Source organism: Caretta caretta, chromosome 5, assembly GCF_965140235.1.
Source record: "Caretta caretta isolate rCarCar2 chromosome 5, rCarCar1.hap1, whole genome shotgun sequence".
In the NCBI taxonomy this organism is placed as follows: domain Eukaryota; kingdom Metazoa; phylum Chordata; order Testudines; family Cheloniidae; genus Caretta; species Caretta caretta.
In genome coordinates, this window is record NC_134210.1 from 76,730,971 (window position 1) to 76,749,875 (window position 18,905).

General features: G+C 43.9%; 1 protein-coding gene and 1 long non-coding RNA gene across 5 annotated transcripts in view; one reads left to right on the forward strand and one right to left on the reverse strand.

The window, feature by feature from the left end:
- Positions 1–6,104: 6,104 nt before the first annotated feature.
- Positions 6,105–11,329, reverse strand: LOC142072164 (uncharacterized). 2 transcript variants are annotated; one of them, XR_012668528.1, is made up of 2 exons: positions 11,228–11,329; positions 6,105–6,627 (listed from the first exon to the last, which is right to left on the reverse strand). It is a non-coding gene; the product is annotated as an uncharacterized LOC142072164 (long non-coding RNA). The 2 variants fall into 2 exon arrangements; XR_012668529.1 differs by having other exon boundaries at positions 6,105–9,258.
- Positions 11,330–11,912: 583 nt separating this feature from the next.
- Positions 11,913–18,905, forward strand: part of HSD17B4 (hydroxysteroid 17-beta dehydrogenase 4) — a 124,326-nt gene continuing 117,333 nt past the window's right edge. The window contains exons 1-2 of one of the 3 annotated variants that reach the window (XM_048850825.2): positions 11,913–12,066; positions 17,524–17,577. In XM_048850825.2, coding sequence (XP_048706782.1) covers positions 12,009–12,066; positions 17,524–17,577 — 112 coding nt within the window. In that variant the 5' untranslated portion in view covers positions 11,913–12,008. Of the gene's footprint in view, positions 12,067–16,995; positions 17,097–17,523; positions 17,578–18,905 lie in introns of those variants that run through there. The other 2 variants (XM_048850826.2, XM_048850827.2) reach the window with 2 other exon arrangements.

Here is an 18,905-nt window from a genome sequence, read left to right on the forward strand (position 1 = left end):
TCAGAGCACTGTACAATTGTCCCAGTTATAGGTGGTCGTGTAGTTTGTTCTAGGAAGCCTATTTTATTCTTAAAGATTACAGAGAAAACACCTTAAAAACAATAAAAACCTACATGCATACCACTAACCTTACCAGAGATCTACCTCCTCCATGGGGTCTGGCAGGAACCTTCAAAACCTCAACCAGCATTTTCCTGTGGTTTCAAGTTCATCACACCCTTTGCTCAGAAGGAAAACACAGTCTTACAGGGAGCTGGGTAGACCAAAAGTCTTTCCAACTCTTTCCTAAGGATTGGTGCCCGTCCTAGCTCATGCCCATTTGCTGCATGAGAGCAAAATCCCTAAGTCAGTTCACCACCAGGTTATTTATCCCAACATCCTTTCTTTGTCGGATGGTTTCTAGCAAATCCAGTCTGAACCTCTGAAGAAGAGGAGATCAGTCAGGCAGTAGATCCCCTCCCCAGGGCAAAGTTTCAAAGGGCTAATAACATGAGGAATTACATTAGCATAACCCCTTCTCTAAGAGAGATTACATACAGATTCATGGAGGTTAAGTCCATTAATGCCTATTAGCCAGGATGGGTAAGAAATGGTGTCCCTAGCCTCTGTTTGTCAGAGGGTGGAGATGGATGGTAGGAGAGAGATCACTAGATCATTACCTATTGGGTTCACTCCCTCTGGGGCACCTAGCATTGGCCACTGTCGGTAGACTGTTGGATACTGGGCTGGATGGACCTTTGGTCTGACCCAGTATGGCCGTTCTTATACAGTCTCACAATAACACAAACACTTGCATTTTAATACAATGGACCCTGACAGTATTAAACTTAATTCAGATTAAAATAGATAATCAAGTTTATCCAGGATATTGCATATGTCACACCATCTACTGTATTATCAAATTTTTGTACCCCACGTGGGTGCTTATAGACTTCGATCAAATAAGATGGGAATAAATCTGGGGCAGATTTTTAAAAAGCCAAAAGTCACTTGTTTCCACTTTATGCATGCAATTACCATGTGCATGAATTGCGGCGAGGAGGTTTGGGGGCATATTTTATAGACAGATATCCATCTAACAATGTATATGTAAATGCCCATTTCGGAAAAAAAAAGCAGAGTTTTGGTTAATACAAACCTAATGGCATAGAATAGGGGGTGGCCAACCCCTGGCTCTGGAGCCACATGCAGCTCTTCAGAAGTTAATATGCGGCTCCTTGTATAGGTACCAACTTCGGGGCTGGAGCTCCAGACCCGAACCTTGCAATGTGTGTGGGGGGGTGCTCACTGCTCAACTCCTGGCTCTGCCACAGGCCCTGCCTCCACCCATTCCTGCCCCCTCCCCTGAGCCTGGAGGCTGTAGTAGTAGTCTGCTCAAAGATGATGCTTCCAGGTCAGCTTCAGGCCTCAACTTTAAGTTTTATCAGAAGAATTGGACCTGGAGTAGCACTGAGAAGCCCTGCTGCAGGGTTCGTGTTTGCCCCCTGGAATTGTAAAGAGGGTCACCATGTGCTGGACCAGGCGCTATTGCTGTTCTTGCTACTGCACTGCCAACTCACTCCTCCCCAGAACCTCCCGCATGCCACAAAACAGCTGATCAGGAGGTGTGGGAAAGGAGTGGAAGGAGCTGATTGGCAGGACTGCCGGGGGGCCGGAGGTGCTGGGAGCCAGGGGGAGCTGAGGGGGGGGCTGTTGGCATATTACTGTGGCTCTTTGGCAATGTACATTGGTAAATTCTGGCTGCTTCTCAGGCTCAGGTTGGCCACCCCGGCGTAGAAAAATAGTGAAACTGTCTACAAAAGCCACTGAAGGACCTGTATAAGCTGGTGGTCAACTTGTCTTGTAAAAATAGGATTTTTAAAAACACTGACCAAATAAACCTTAAAGATATCAAAATGGTTACTTGTCAAAGTATAGTGGAGTGCATCTGACATGCACAATTGTCTAGCCTAGCTTTAGTGCAGGACTAACCACCCAGGGTCACTGTTTTTTGTAGTACTGTATTAAAAATAACTTGGAGGTGCTGCCACTTACACAGACTTGACACATAAAATAGCATGTTCAGAGGCAAGTTACAGTGGTGTATATAATACAGTTGATGTAATGACCACACTGTATTTCTCACTAAACTGTCATTGAAAGAAATGCTTCACAGTCCTGTGCAATGCTGTTTTTTTTGTTTTGTTTTTGTTTTGCTACAAAGTATCCTGTGCATTCTTGAGCTCTTTGAATTTCATCAGGGGACTTTAATAATTTTATTTCAATATTTTGTAATAAAGCAATATAGCTGCTTCACATCAACTAAGCTGACAATATTTAGTTAAACATAAAATTTTTAGTGTGGTATGACAGCCAATATTAATGGACAAACTTCTGCTGAAAACTGTCTCCATCTAAATCCATTTCTCCTTTCATAGCACAGTGTGTCACTCAATTCAGTTTTCAGTCATTTTTTGCAGGAAGTACTGGATGAAATTCTATGCAGGAAGTCAGGCTAGAGGATCATAAAGGGTATTTTCAAGAACCAGGTTTACAATGGCCCACATGCAGAAGGGAAGGTGAGCTCCTTCAAAGGGGCCATCACTCCATGGTTTTATGACTTTCCTGAAATACTTCCGATCACAGCCCAGAATTACTGGGTGAGGTAGAGTGGGAGCCAAACCTTCTATTACCATCTCTGTGCAGTTTCCCACGGTTAGCTGCATCTCCCTCATATATTCAGACGTATATCCCCATGTATGCATTGGAGATAGATGGTGTCCCCATGAATGTCGTGAGGGCCTGATAGCTATTACCTAATCAACATTTGGCTGCAGTCTGAGTCTACTTGACCTGGCACTTCTACCCTGTTAATCCATACCCCAGCCTAACAGCTTTGCTGGGCCTCTTTTCCAAGCCCTAGTGCATGGCCAGCGTGTGAACCACCAGCTGGGGGAGGTTAGCCCACAGCCCTGCCCCTTCTGCACCCCTGCTGAAGCTGAGAGGCCCTCCCCACTACAGAGGCGAGACTCCTGCCCCAGACTAGTGCCCCTAGTCCCGGAGCACCAGGAGGGCGGGCTGCGCAGCCCCAGAACACGGGGAAGGCAGGCAGCGCAGCCCCAGCCCAGCCCACTCCGGGAGACTGGAGCCACGCTGAGTGGAAGCAGGAGGGGGATGGGTGGGCCACACCTCACTGTTTGGGGAGGCACTGCCTCCCCCAGCCTAGGACACCTGCCGCGCATGCCCTGGTGTCAGATGTTTAAGCCTGCCCATAATTGCAATCTATGAAGGGGAAGTCACAGTGGAAATGACCCCACTCTCCATATGCAAAACAGCTTCCCATTGAGGAACCCACCCCGCACCCCTGCTTTCAAGGGGGACATTGTGTATCTGAGGAGAGCTCACCTTTGGGACTGCGCTTTTCCCTGGCCCTGTGAGGCCAGGTCTCTATGATCTTGCCATAGCCACTGGTAATCTGTAGAGCTGAGCTAGGTATATGGTTTCCCAGAGGCCATTGTACTCATGTGGCTCGTAGATCTGTAGGCAGCAGTCCGCTGGGACGAGTGGCTGCAGGCCTCAGAGTTCTAGACACGGGGCCTTCTGCTTCCATTTTATTCTCTGTCAGTTTCATGTCGTCAGCCAACATCTCTGATCTATGTCGCAACACCACTCCCGTCCTCCACCAGGTAGATCTGCGTAAACTGTTCCGGTATGATTTGCTCAGCCAGCTGCTCCCCAGTTCACTTTTTTGTGTTGGAGCCATTGCCAAAAATGTTTCTTAAAGTTCTGGGCCACTGCTCGAGGTCCAACATCTCTCCTAATGGATTTTGGCCGTGATTGGGCTTGAAGAGGACCTGGACCTTGTTGGATCATATTAAAGAAGTTCTGTATTAAAATCACAAATGAGTTTGATTCCCCAGAGTTTAAATTCCAGGGTATTACTAATTAAGAGGTCTTTTGGTTTTTGGTACTGTTTCTCTCCCTCTATGTGTGACACTTGCAAGCTGCTAATTGTGTTAGTACATTCTAAGACAGAGTCTGTTCTCAAAGCAATTCACAGAGAGAGAGACTCAAAGCAATACTCTAACAACAGAAACAGCACCCAGAGACTCCCCACCCTTTTGTTGTATTAACAATTGTGATTAAAATAGAGATAGAGGATGTATGTGGATGGATGCTTGGTGTGGATAATAACTGAATGATCAGGGAGGTGCCAGCCTAAGAATCCAGTGTCCATCGGCTGAAGAAGGCGTCAAGTGGAAATAACCAGAGGACCCCCCGGAGGGCAGACTGGAATCCACCCAACAGCCTCAAGAATGGGAGAACCAAAGAACAAGATAACATCTTGGAGCCGTCAGGAATGTGCTATCTGCTGATTGATTCAGCAACAGCATGATGAAGCAATTCCCATAGACTGGCATAGGAAGAAATTCCTATAAAAATAGACTCTAAAAAGTGAGAACTTTGGGGTCTGATTCTGCAAACCAACTTCCAGGAGCATCAGATGAGCATCTGACAAGGCCCTGCTCCCTCCTCATGTCCAGGCCACCTGGCCAGTGGCTTGGCATGAGCAACTCTAAGGCTGGTAACTATGATAACAACCTTGCAGAACCTGTGTGTGTGTGTGTGTTTGTATGAATGAATGTGTGAATAAATATGAGATTGAATGGAATGTTATAACTAGAACTAACTGCTTACTATGATTCTTTCTGTATTCACAATAAATGTGGTATTTTGCCTTTTCCCCTTTAATAAGATCCTGCTGGTTTTTATTTTATTGGTACAACAACCTTCCTCATCACCTTCAAGTGGACCACCATTGCAGCATGGTGGCCACCTGAGCACTGGGCTATTTTGTTGGCATCCTATCAGATTGGGCTTGGTTCAAGTTGTGTATCTGAGCCTCGATGCCCTAGCTGCACAAGACTATGCATGGGTCTTTGACATCACAGCCAAAAACCATTGACTCTGCTTTCACCTCAGGCCTCTGGACCTCCAGTACCAAGCATTCTGATAAGATTCATAGCATAATCTTCTGTGGCCCTGGCATAAAGGCCCTGATATGCAGCTTGAGCCGGCCCTGTCAGGGAGGGTACCAACAGAATAGCCCAGTGCTTGGCTAGCAAAGCTGTAGTAGTAGTCTGCTCAAAGATGATGCTTCCAGGTCAGCTTCAGGCCTCAACTTTAAGTTTTATCAGAAGAATTGGACCTGGAGTAGCAATGAGAAGCCCTGCTGCAGGGTTCGTGTTTGCCCCCTGGAATTGTAAAGAGGGTCACCATGTGCTGGACCAGGCGCTATTGCTGTTCTTGCTACTGCACTGCCAACTCCCAAATGAGCTGCTGCTGTGGTTGTTGCACTGCTTGCTGTTGTTGCTGGCTGGCCATTTGTTGGCACTTCTAGTTCTGCTGCTGCTGGGCCACATGTTGTTGGTAGCTGTGTATCAGCCACTTGAATAATGTTTCCATATCTATCACCTTTTCTTTCTCTTTGCCCTTGTGTGTGTGTTCTCACCACTCACTTTCTTCCTTCGAGGCCTTACAGCAGGTCTAGAACACTGCCCACATTCTCCACCAAATTATGACAGAGGCTGGGCTTACTGGGGGTGCTGCCTACTGCTTAGGTCATTGGGTCCCAGGTGTCCCCCTCCTTTGTGTCCCTCTCCGTCAATCACTCCAGCACTATGATAGTCCATCTTTCAATAGGTAGCGATGCAGTCCTCAAGCTGGGTCACCAATCTCTCTCTTCCAGGGTAACAGAGCTCAACAAAATATATAGAGTCCAATGTTCCTCTAATGCTTTCTCAGGGGCCTAGAACTATGAGAGACCTTGTTACTCCTCTCCCTTGCTTGAGCTAAACTAGGTGACACCTCCCTATCACCCCAGTCTGTTAACCAATCAATCTCCTCAGAAGCTCTGCCAGCTTTTACTTTGCCTTCCAAGTAACATTTTATCCACCCAAGTCCCCAAGCCCCCGTGGGAGAGCATTCCTCTGCAGAGTCCACCCTGTCACTGGACACTCAGAAAATATCAAGTCTGCTGTCTCCAAAGAGATGGTATACACACCACCCTGCTAGTTCAGTTGAGGATTCACACTTTACTGTTACAGCACTGAGAAGAACTAATAATAAAACCAAGAATACGTTTATTAATAAAGAGCAGATTAAAGTGACACTAAGCAAAGATACTAGAAACAGATATGGTTACAAATGGTTACAGATATGATTATACAACAACAAAAAAAGCACTTCTACAAGACTAAAACTTAACTATCAAATAATCTTATCTATAACTTTTCCTGTAGTCCTTACTAGTTTTCAGTCATACCAGGATTCACGTTTTCATGTTTCCCCTATGCCGCACAAGAGGGTTCCTCCATAAAAAGATAATCATGTCTTTTCCCCATCTTCTTACAGTCCAGTACATATCTTTGCAATGTACTCTTTGAAGCACACATCTAACAAAGTTCCACTCCCCTGTTGTGTGTTCTTCTGGGTGCAGATACCATGCTGTCTATGTTGGTATTCATTAATATGCTTTTCCTGTTGCCTCACTACGCAAAGATAGTCCCCACTGTCTTTGGCTAACCCTGCTTAATTTACAGTAGGAGACACGGAGATAACTACCTCCTGTCCTGTCAGGAGGAAAACCTAACAAAAAGAAAAACAGGTTACAGATCTTAAAACATAATATCAGTAAGTATCCCTAATTCCCCTTATCGTGTTAATACATACATTCCACAATGATATTAATGACCCGGTTTATTATAAGTAAGGCTACACTTTAGTCACGGGTATTTTTAGTAAAATTCATGGATAGGTCACATGCAATGAACAAAAAGTCATGGCAGTGACCTGTCCTTGGCTTTTCCTAAAAATACCCCTAACTAAATCTTAGGTGCTGAGGGTGTGTGTGCGCTCCAGAAGATGCTGCTGCTCCTGGGGGTGGGAGCAGCCTGGGGCCCTGCCACCACTGCTGCTGCTCCAGGCTGAGGGCAGGCCGCCCCCCCCCCCACCACCACCACCACCACCACCACTCCGGGCCAGGGGCCGGTCCGTGGCCCATTGCACAAGGATGGAAGCAGTGGAAAAAAGAACTGTGTCTATAAATACAACTGAGCGGATAAAGATGAGAAAATGAAGATAAAGCTATTTTACCATCTTACCAAGGAAGAAAAGGATGAGTAATGAGTGAGACACTGGCACTAGGAATAATGCCCCAAACTCTGCCACAGCTGATAAAGGTGTCTGAGTACTGTGACCCCTAGACACAATGATACTGTAACCAGAGAGACTGATTTTTACCCATAACCAGGAATCTGAAGAAGGAATAGCTACTTAAGTTATGAAGTTTAGAACTCTAGCACCTACACGTACCTTTGTAGACAAATATTTCCTAATTAGAGACAGATGTTTGTGGAACTCATGATTCCAGGTTACAGAAAGATTGAGAGAAACAGTTCTAAACCTAGAGAAGTGCCTGCAACTAGCAAGGACTGTCAAGGGAAAGGATCAAAACAATGACAGCCAGTCATTTGTAATCGCTTTGGGGCAAATGATTATGTGTGTACAGTCTCTAGTATAAGGGTGCTCCAATCCTGGTTCTATGCAATGTAAATAATGAGCAGCAACAGTGACATAAAACAAGAAAGCAAATCCAACATGCCAGAAACAGTATATTTTCTTAGTTACAGACAAAAAAAGGTGTGTGAGAGTGTGTAAGGCTTAGGAGAGGGCCAAAGGCCCGTACACAAAACGCAGTTCACGTTTCTGAATTTTGTCTCATAAAAGCAGGAGAGGAATGAGGACCCTTGTGGACCGTGTGTACACCTCCCTCATATAAGTATCCTGATTCACATGGAGATTGTCCTCTCCTGAGACAGCTTTGCATTGGCACACAGCGGCCCTTTCCGGTGCTACATGTTAAGGGGATAACATCATTTCAAGATGTGGTGGTGTCCTCCTGCCGTCTCTATAGTCTTTCAGCTCCAGGAACTTTGCAAGCATGTGGGCCCTTCAGCCAGACCGCCGCTGTCCTTACCACTCAGCAGCTCTGCTGTCAGAAGCTTGCTGGGATGCTTCACACAGCTCCTCGTGGCTGTAGATCTCAGAGCGCTTTCCAGGGACTCTCTGAGGTAGAGAGAGGTGAAGAGGTGGAAGCTCAGGGAATCAGAGGCAGGGCCAGAGTGACCAGAACACAGGAATGGCTCTGGCACACTCCAATGCTTCGACCGCAGTTGGCACCAGCCACAGGCACTGACTCCATGGGTGCTCTGGGGCTCAAGCACCAGTGTGGATAAAAATCAATTATTAAAAAAAATAAAATAAAAAAATCAGATTTTTTTGATAAAATGCTTTTTGAGGAAAAAACCTATCTAAAGATAGTATTAGATAAGATACATTATAGCTCAAAGATATCTCATCATGGAATAGGGATTATAAATTCTAATTCTATAGTATGAGACAATATATTCATGTAATGTTTAAGAAAAGTTTTGTAAATGAGTTCCAGTAGTTCATGGATTAGGGACCCAATCTTATGGGTTCCAGGGGCTTCTGTATAGATTATTTTGGTTAATTTTTCTATCTACCCAATGGGATTCAGTGCTCAGTTCAGAAGATACCATCAGAGATGCTTAGTTTTTCAGTTCTGAAACTGTGGATTTGTGTCTCCAGAGGTAACATGCTTGTTCACAGCAAAAATATTTTTAAATAAATAAATATATAGAGATGAGAAATAACAGACCTCAACCCTACTGTCCCTTTGCAAATTTGTGTACACAGAGTCAATCCCTTCTCTCTCTCTCTCTCTAAAAGTGCAAAGTTTCAATAAGTTCAATGAATAGAAGATTGTTGGGGGCGGAATAGATCTGGACAAGGAGAAGAAGTCTGTAGACAAATGTGAGAATGTAGGGACAGCCAGTAGAAACAAAAGTGAAACTGTTTGAGCAGCATATTCCAGAAGTCTTGAGGTCTTTCTGAGTGTAGCGTTCATTGATTTGAGATCTACCATACCATTGTCTCACTAGAAAACCTATAATGGCAGCAGGCCATAAAAGAGACCCAGTTTGGGAATAAGAACCATTCAAGAAATATATGTTTGCTGATGATGATTTAAAGAAAGTCACACCAGTGAACTGGTGGAAGTCACTTAGCACTTGGATTCAGAGACTGTTGAAGTGATAATCTCACTTTTAACACCAGTTGCTTCTTCTGCCAGTGTAGAAAGAATATTTTCTTCCTTTGGACTAATTCATTCCAAATTGAGAAATTGTTTGGGACCTGAAAAAGCAGGAAAGCGTGTTTTTCTTTACCAGATTATGAGCAAAAATGAAAGTGAAGATGATCGATTTAGCTGCAGAAGCCAATATTTTAAGTATCTCATGTAGACCTGGCTGACATAGTCGATTTTAATTTTTGTTTTTCAAAAATATATTTCGTTTAACTTTTTTAGTTAAAAACAATTTTAACAAAAAACCTGATTTTAAAAAAACTTGAATGTTTAACTAAATTCAAAAATTCATATGCTTGTTTTGTTAAAATATTATATGTTTTCTGTTGAAGAAAAAAATCCAGAATACATAACGTTGTTTTAGTTAAATAAAACAATGTGTTTGTGTGTGTGTGTGGGGTGATGATCTCCTCCTAATACAGGCTGGCAAGAAAATCCTCCAAATATTAATGATTAACCTGTTGAATTGGAGATAGTTCACCTCCCAATGACTTCATACATATCTGCTTCAGTTACCTTTGGTAAATGAAATAACAAAACAATCATCCGTTTTCTGATATAGCTGTAAAACTAATCTGAAAAGTTTTCAAAATAAATCACTTTAAAAATGTATAGTGTGTATCTTCTAAAAATGAAACCTACATCTATCTCTGAATTGTGAAGAATATTTATTTAAGGTTATAACAACCAACAAGAATGCACTTTTATGTAGAAATCCATGATTAACTTGAGTCTTCCTGATTAGTGATTTAAATCAATTTGATTTCAATCAAATCCACTCTGTCAAGCACCCACTGAAAAAGATAGGGGTGCTCAGCACCCACAAGCCACAGTCATAGATGGCATGTGACTCTTATGTTGAGGGATGCGCTGGGTGGGAGCGCTGGAAGCTCCCTAGAAGGCGGGGCATCAGCACCCAGACCATGGCTCCATCCCCTTGCACTTTGCCCCATGTCCCCCCCTCCCGCTCAGCCTCCTCCCCCTAAAGCCCCACCCCTGCACCCACTCCACCTCTTCTCGCGCCCATGCTCCATCTCTTCCCCTGAGGTGCCCCCCCCGCTCCTCTCTGCCTCCTCCAGTACCAGTGACACCTATTCAGTAACTAGAACAGGAGAGAAGTGTTGCTTCCCCATTCCCCTGTCATAAACATACAGCTAAGGGTAGCATAAAATCTCTCCTTTACCTGTAAGGGGTGAAAAAGCTCAAATAACCTGATTGGCAACTGACCAAAAGGACCAATAAGGGAAGAAGATCCTTTCAAATCTGTGGGGGGAGGTTTTGTTTTGTGCTCTCTTTGTTGTTCTCTCTAGGACATAGAGAGACCAGGGCAGGAAAAACACATCTCCTAAAACCCTACCTGAAATAAGCATCTAAAATTACAAATTGTAAGTAATATAACGCATTTCCTTACTATTATCTTTTGTTTTAGCTTGTGAATTTTCACTATGCTAAGAGGAAGGTTTAGTCCTGTTTTTTGTAATTTTAAAGTTTTGCCTAGAGGGGAATCCTCTGTGTTTTAAATCTTATTACCCTATAAAATGACCTTCCATCCTGATTTTACAGAGGTGCTTCTTTTACTTTTTTCTTTATAATAAAGTTCTGTTTTTAAGAACCTGATTGGTTTTTAGTGTCTGAAAAACCCAAGGGTCTGGTCTGTGCTCACCTTGTTTACCTATTTGGTTAATATATTATATATTATTCTCAAGCCTCCCCAGGAAAGGGGGTGAAGAGGCTTGGGGGGATATTTTGGGGAAACAGGAACTCCAAGTGGTCTTTTTCCTGAACCTTTGTCTATCTCACTTGCAGGGCCAGCTCTAGGATTTTTGCTGCCCCAAACAAAAAAAATTTTGGCTGCCCCTGCTTTTTTTTCGTGCCTCCCCCCCCCGGCTCTGCCCCAACTCTGCCTCTTCCGAACCCCTTTCCCAAATCCCTGGCCCTGCCTCCCCCCCCCGGGCGTGCCACATTCCCCCCCCCATTGCTTCCTATGGCTCGCCCCCGCAACCTCTCACCCTAGCTCACCTCCGCTCTGCTTGCTCCCCTGAACACGCCGCCGCTCCACTTCTCCCCCCTCCCTTTCAGGCGAGGGAGAGGCAGCGCGGAGCAGGCGCAGTGGAGATGAGTGGGGGGGGGGCGGGTAAAGGAACCACTCCTCGCCTCCGCTCCACCACCGCCGCCTCCCCCGAGTGCGCTGCCGCTCCGCTTTTCCCTACCCCGCCCCCCCCCAAGGCTTGCCATGCGAAACAGCTGTTTGGCGGACAGCAAGCCTGGGAGGGAGGAGAAAGAAGCTGAACGGCGGCGCACTCCGGGAGCAGGCGGAGGTGGAGCAGGGGCACATTTCTAGGGGCAGCAGGGCCGGCGCCAGAATGGCGCCCCTATAACTGTGCCCCCCCCCCAGCACTTGCTTGTTTTGCTGGTGCCGAGAGCCGGCCCTGCTCAATTGGTGGTGGCAGCAATGCCCTCCAAGGACAAGGAAGAATCTGTGCCTCGGGGAAGTTTTTAACCTAAGCTGGAAGAAATAATTACCCGAGAGTTCAGAGTGAACCCTGATACCCCCAAAACGGGCAGAGCCCCTCCTCCCCAGATACTCACACCCCTCTTCCAAACCACCCACCAGGGAAAGGGAAAGTCGGCCCTTCCATGGCGCCCGGCGCGCTGCGCAGCTGCTTGAGTCAATTCACTACATTTCCCAGAGACCCGCGGGGCGGCCTGACGCAGGCGCGCTGCTCTCGCCCTCTGCCTGGCCGCTGCCGCGGTTGCCTCCCAGCACTTGCCGTTTCCGCTTGGAGCGCGTCCGGGCAGCATGTCGGCTGGGCTGAGCTTCGACGGGCGGGTGGTGCTGGTGACTGGCGCCGGGGGAGGTAAGCGGCTCGCGCGGGCCCCGTGGGCTTGCACTGCACGGCGTGGTACTGGCCCGCTGGGCGGGCTGCCTTGGCCAGGGCTCGCCAGTGCTGCTCCCGTAGGTGCTGGCTGAGGCGGGCCGCGGGTTTGGAGAAAGAGTTGGCTGCAGGCATTGGGAGCTAAGGGGGAATCCTGCGGCTCTGGCTGCAGCTGAAAGGGCCCCTCTGCCTTTTGGGAAGGAAAACTCTGCCTGCCAATAACAAGGGTGCATATGTGTGGGCGGCGGTGGCGGCGGCCAGCTATTTATTCTGTATACTCCGGTATTCTGGGCGTGGGATGTGCCTCAGCGTTGCAGAACTGGGGTAAAGGTTTTCCTGAGCTCCTGGAGGAGGGTGAGCAGAGAGTTTGATTTCGAGGTGTCAAGGCTGAAGTCACGCCCCACCCCTTTGAAGGAAAGAGATCCCTCACTCTCATGTTGACAACAGGCGTCCTGCGTGTTTTTGCTTCAGTTTGCCAGATAATTGTATTTTGAAATACTACTTTTCAAAACACAGCTACCTGGAATTAAAGCATGCGGGCTGCTTGAAATCTAAAGAGTGTTCAGGTGCTGACAGAGGCACAAAGCAAACTGTAGAGATTTTCTTTTCTCTTTCATAATTTATAATAATCTTAGGTGATACCCACTGAAGCCTTGATCCTGCAATGAGCTCGGTACAGGAGTAGGAACTGTTTCCCCTCTCACCAACGCTATACAGCTCTCTTTGCTGGAGTGGGGATTTGGGCCATTTACGCAATAGCCAAGCAAAGGGCAACAAATTGTCTATTCCAGTGCTTTAGCTGTGTAGGTAGAGCAGATTAATTTAAGCTACTTTACTGATACTTGCAAGAATAGTTGGCAAAAAGTGTTCAAACAAATGTTTTTTCAAGTTTCAGAGTAACAGCCGTGTTAGTCTGTATTCGCAAAGAGAAAAGGAGTACTTGTGGCACTTTAGAGACTAACCAATTTATTTGAGCATAAGCTTTCGTGAGCTACAGCTCACTTCATCGGATGCATACTGTGGAAAGTGTAGAAGATCTTTTTATACACACAAAGCATGAAAAAATACCTCCCCCCACTCCACCCTCCTGCTGGTAATAGCTTTACTAAAGTGATCACTCTCCTTACAATGTGTATGATAATCAAGTTGGGCCATTTCCAGCACAAATCCAGGTTTTCTACAGACAGCCTACAGACAGCCCCCCCAACCTGAAGCAAATACTCACCAGCAGCCACATACCACACAACAGAACCAGTAACTCAGGAACCTATCCTTGCAACAAAGCCCGTTGCCAACTGTGCCCACATATCTATTCAAGGGACACCATCACAGGGCCTAATAACATCAGCCACACTATCAAAGGCTCGTTCACCTGCACATCTACCAATGTGATATATGCCATCATGTGCCAGCAATGCTCCTCTGCCACGTACATTGGTCAAACTGGACAGTCTCTACGTAAAAGAATAAATGGACACAAATCAGATGTCAAGAATTATAACGTTCATAAACCAGTCGGAGAACACTTCAATCTCTCTGGTCACGCGATTACAGACATGAAAGTTGCGATATTACAACAAAAAAACTTCAAATCCAGACTCCAGCGAGAGACTGTTGAATTGGAATTCATTTGCAAATTGGATACAATTAACTTAGGCTTGAATAGAGACTGGGAGTGGCTAAGTCATTATGCAAGGTAACCCATTTCCCCTTGTTTTTTCCTATCTCCCCCCTGACCCCCCCAGACATTCTTGTTAAACCCTGGATTTGTGCTGGAAATGGCCCAACTTGATTATCATGCACATTGTAAGGAGAGTGATCACTTTAGATAAGCTATTACCAGCAGGAGAGTGGGGTGCGGGGAGGTATTTTTTCATGCTTTTTGTGTATAAAAAGATCTTCTACACTTTCCACAGTATGCATCCGATGAAGTGAGCTGTACTCACGAAAGCTTATGCTCAAATAAATTGGTTAGTCTCTAAGGTGCCACAAGTACTCCTTTTCTTTTTTTTAAAGTTGACAATATGAAGCAGAGTAAGAGCTTTAAAGCTACTCTGAACGCCTTTCAGCTCTTGTCCAGATTTTCCTTTGCTTCATGTTAGTTTGCTGTGCTGTTCTGTAAATCTTTCTTCTTCAGTGAAATCTGTCAAAAGTGACCACCTAAGACAATAGGAAATAATACAAGATAAAAAAGCAAAAAGTTGCTTGGTATCAGTGGATCTTTAGCATGTACAACTTGTACTAGAAGCCTTAGGATTCTTGAAAGTGGTGGTTTCAAGATAAGTATGGTTTCACTATAGCTTTTTAAATAAAAATCAGTACTTAATATGTGTCAAAGTCAGATTCAGGACTCACATAATTTGTCAGACCACTCTGTTTATTAGCACCCTCTCTGAGGCTCAAGATAACTTATTTATACAGCTAAGCCAAAGCCAATTTAACATAAGAGACAAAAGAAAGCAGAAACTGACAAATATACATACATATCTTATTTGCATACTAACGTTTACCAATCTCCTAGCTCAGTAGAAGCTCTAAGTAAATTAGCTTGGGGACCCATTGTCTCACACTCCTTAATGTTTCCCTTCCTGGCAACTATATTTCAACAAACCCTTCAAGTAGCATTTCTTTAATGAATTATAATTTCAATATAATTCATTCTACTTTCACATATGTTTGTTTAACTACAGATCTATCAAAATGCTTTGTTTAATTCTCAATAGGTGCTTACCTTGTTTTGATTGTAGTACCATTGCTTTTACCCAGTGACTTAGAAGTTGATCCTTTTATAAAGATCAGAACTGGTGAGGGAGTTTAACACGTCTTGATCTTTGCTTTAAGTTATGGTTCCCTGTACCCTTCACTTAGAAACCTTTTGCAGACAGATAAGTATTCTTTCCCATTCCTGTAGGTGTTCCTGATGAGGGACCTCAGCAGCCCTCAAGGAAGTGAAAGCAGGGTCATTTAAATGAGAAATTTGATTTTTCCAGTCATTACATATATTGTTACATTGTTTTCAAAGATTGTATTTTAACTTTTTAAAATTGTCCCTTCAACTATTTGGGATATAGAAAAGGCTACGTCTTATAAACAAAATGCAGATGTAAGAAAAATATTACATTCTTCTCAATTATCCTGTTTTCTTAAACCAATGTTACTTTGCCTCCCACCAATTGTTAAGTTTTTTTATGAAGTAAATTTCCTCATTTATTGTCCTTCAGTTATTTTTTCCAAGCAAAGACATCTTGAACATTATTAGGAGTCCAATTCTGGGCTCAGATGTAAAATAAATCCAAGATTTCTGCTTAGTCAATTAAGTAGTAGATGTAATCTCTAGAAATTGAGATTATAGAAGAGTTCTTTGGAAAGAGAGGGACTGGGAGCAAATCTTTTATAATTAGTGTTGGATATTTATGTGGACACCACATAGATTGCTTTGTGTGTAATGGTTTATAAACAGGAATCTCCATATCATAAGCACCCTGTCTGATCCTTGGGTGACACCATTCTCACTGGCCTGTGCTTTTGCATAGTTCAAACATCATGGAGAAAGGGGCACCTTAACTTTGCACAGCTCAAGGGGCTACATTACACCTTGCCAGTAGCCAAATATTGGAGCTGTATTATTTTCTAATATGTAGGCATGGCACCAAAGAGATTACCAAATGAAAGCATCACATAATGGGACCTATAATCTCAACTTCAATTTCTAAATCCTTGGTTTGTTTATTAGATAATAGCACGATCAATATGTTTCCAAACAGCCTTTATGAGCCAGTTTTAAGTGATCTCACGGGGGAACAAAGGCACTTTGTGTGCACTTTGAAAAATCCTCCTCCTCCTCCTTACACTTTATTCAGTCATTTGTTTAATTCATAAGAAAATTACTTGTGTGGAAAAGAATCACAATTCCTTCCCTTGGTCCACTTTTGTTAACATTTTGACTGGTATGATTGGATAATATCATTGTCCATAAAAACAATTGTTGTATTCAACAGGCCTTAAGTTTAAATAAAGACTAAGGTGAAAGACTAATAGAAGATATGAAACTTTAAATGTTGCATTATACTTTATATTAGGTGAGCTGCTTTGTGCTCCTTGCTTATGCCAATAAATGACTTGCTTCTTGTTTTGGTCCAAGTACACCTCTACCCCGATACAATGCAGTCTTTGGGAGCCAAAAAATCTTACTGCGTTATAGGTGAAACTGCGTTATATTGAACTTGCTTTGGCCTCTAGCATTTCCATTATTAATACTTCCCGCCCCCTGACTGACCCTTCAGAACCTCCAACCCCCCCACGCTCCTTGTCCCCTGACCGACCCCACCCCCTACCCAACCTCCCTGTCCCCGACTGCTCCGACCCCTGTTCATACCCCCGCCCCCTGACAGCCCCCCCCCAGGACTCCCACGCCCTATCCAATGCCCCTGACCGCTCCGCCCCCAGAACCTCCGAACCATCCAACCCCGCCTGTCCCCTGACCGCCCCCTGAGACTCTCTGCCCCTTATCCAACCGCTCGGCCCTGGCCTGGCACCCTTAACACGCCGCTCAGAGCAGTATGTTGGAGCCAGACGCGCTGATCTGCCGGAGCGCGCAGCCCCGCCCCGCCCCCCAGAGTGGTGCTTTACCACGTTATATCCGAATTCGTGTTATATCGGGTCGTATTATATTGGGGTAGAGGTGTAATTGGCACTGATTTTATCAATATGGGTAAAAGGCACTATAATAGTTTAAATAATTATGATTGGAGTTGAACTTGTGTTTGCATGATATGACAATGTTTCCTTTTCAGTAGACAAAACTAAATTAAACTAGGAGCTCTCTTATTAACTTAGAATGTAGTTCATTAACTTGAAGCATTTTCTCCCACTGCAAAACCGGAATACATTCCTGTATTTTGTAGCCTGCCCCATCAAGTGTCACAAATGCCTCTTTCACAAGCACAAAACTCTCCTGGAGCTTTAGCGACAAGCAGCTTCCATGATGACTCTTCTGGGTGCTGTACCACGAAGTGAGCATGGGGAATACTTAGCACAGGGGTTCTCAAACTGGGGGTCGGGACCCCTCATGGGATCACGAGGCTATTACATGGGGGGTTGCGAGCTGTCAGCCTCTACCCCAAACCCCGCTTTGCCTCCAGCATTTATAATGGTGTTAAATATATAAAAACGTGTTTTTAATTTATAAGGGGGGTCTCACTCAGAGGCTTGCTATATGAAAGGGGTCACCAGTAAAAAAAAATTTGAGAACCTCTGACTTAGTGTTTTAAATTGTGGATTTGGCCCTCAGTTTTCAATTAAATATGCACATTTTTATTTTTTTATGTCTGATTTCAGCTCAAGTGACAATTTCTCCACATGACTTTAACTAGTTTAAATTGTATTTGTAGAAAAAATACTGACTCTGAAGCTTTTTTTGGTTTTGTTTTTTAAAACTAGGATTGGGTAGAGCATATGCTCTAGCTTTTGCTGAAAGAGGAGCTTCAGTAGTTGGTAAGTTGTTTCTCAATTATTTTGATCCCTTGCCAGTAACCTTTGTCTCTCTCTTTTTAAAAAAACAAAAACAAATACTCTACTGGGATTCAAACTTCACGACTTCTTTGCCAATAACCTTTGTTCTTTAATAAGTTATCCTCCTAACTCCTGAGATTCAAACTTTATTTCTGAGCTTCTGGTTTTGAAATAAGTAACAATCTTTGGCTGAGGGTGTCTCTTCACTGAAGGGCTATCGAGAGAGATAACTTAACCCTAACTTGACTTCCATGCACTCACAAAAACCCTTAACTCAAGTGTGGTGGTGATATTTTACTTGAGTGGCAGGCTCAAAAGCGGGTCCTGGGCTAAAACTCTCCTTAGCACAACTCCTCAACTGTTAATCCAAGTGGGCAGTGTGGATTCCAGGGTGGATTTGATTTAAATCATTATTTAAGACACTCGTCAGGAAGACTCGATTTAATCGTGGATTTCTACATAAAAGTGCATTCTTGTTGGTTGTTATAACCTTAAGTCATTGGGAGGTGAGCTATCTCCAATTCAACAGGTTAATCATTAATATTTGGAGGATTTTCTTGCCATGCTGTATGAGGAGGACAGCATCACCAGACACACATTTAAATTGTTTTAGTTAACTAAAACAACGTTATGTATTCTGGATTTTTTCTTCAACAGCAAACATATAATATTTTAACAAAACAAGCATATGAATTTTTGAATTTAGTTAAACATTCAAGTTTTTTAAGATCAGGTTTGTTTTTGTTAAAATTGTTTTTAACTAAAAGAGTTAAATGAAATATTTAAAAAAAACAAACCCAAAATTAAATAGACTGTCAGTCAGGTCAACATGAGAAACTTAAAATATTGGCTTCTGCAGCTAAGTTGGTCATCTTCACCTTCATTTTCGTGTTTGTTCATAATCTGGAAAAGAAAAACAAGCTTTCCTGCTTTTTCAGGTCCCAAACGATTTCTCAGTTTGGAATGAATTAGTCCAAAGGAAGAAAATATTCTTTCTACACCAGCAGAAAAAACTACTGCTGTTAAAAGTGAGATTATCACTTCAACAGTCTCTGAATCCAAGTGCTAAGTGACTTCCACCAGTTCACTGGTGTGACTTTCTTTAAAACATTCTTAGCAAACATATTTCTTGAATGGTTCACCCTTAGCTCTGAACTTTATTATAGTTTTCATTATGGAGGGATGATTGCTGGATGTCCATGTCATAGCCAGCTCCTCTTCTTCAGCAGTTAAGGTTTCACCCTGGTACCGAGTATTGAGAATATTTGCAAGAAAATGAGCTGGAGATAGTGCTTGTCCCATCTGTTTTT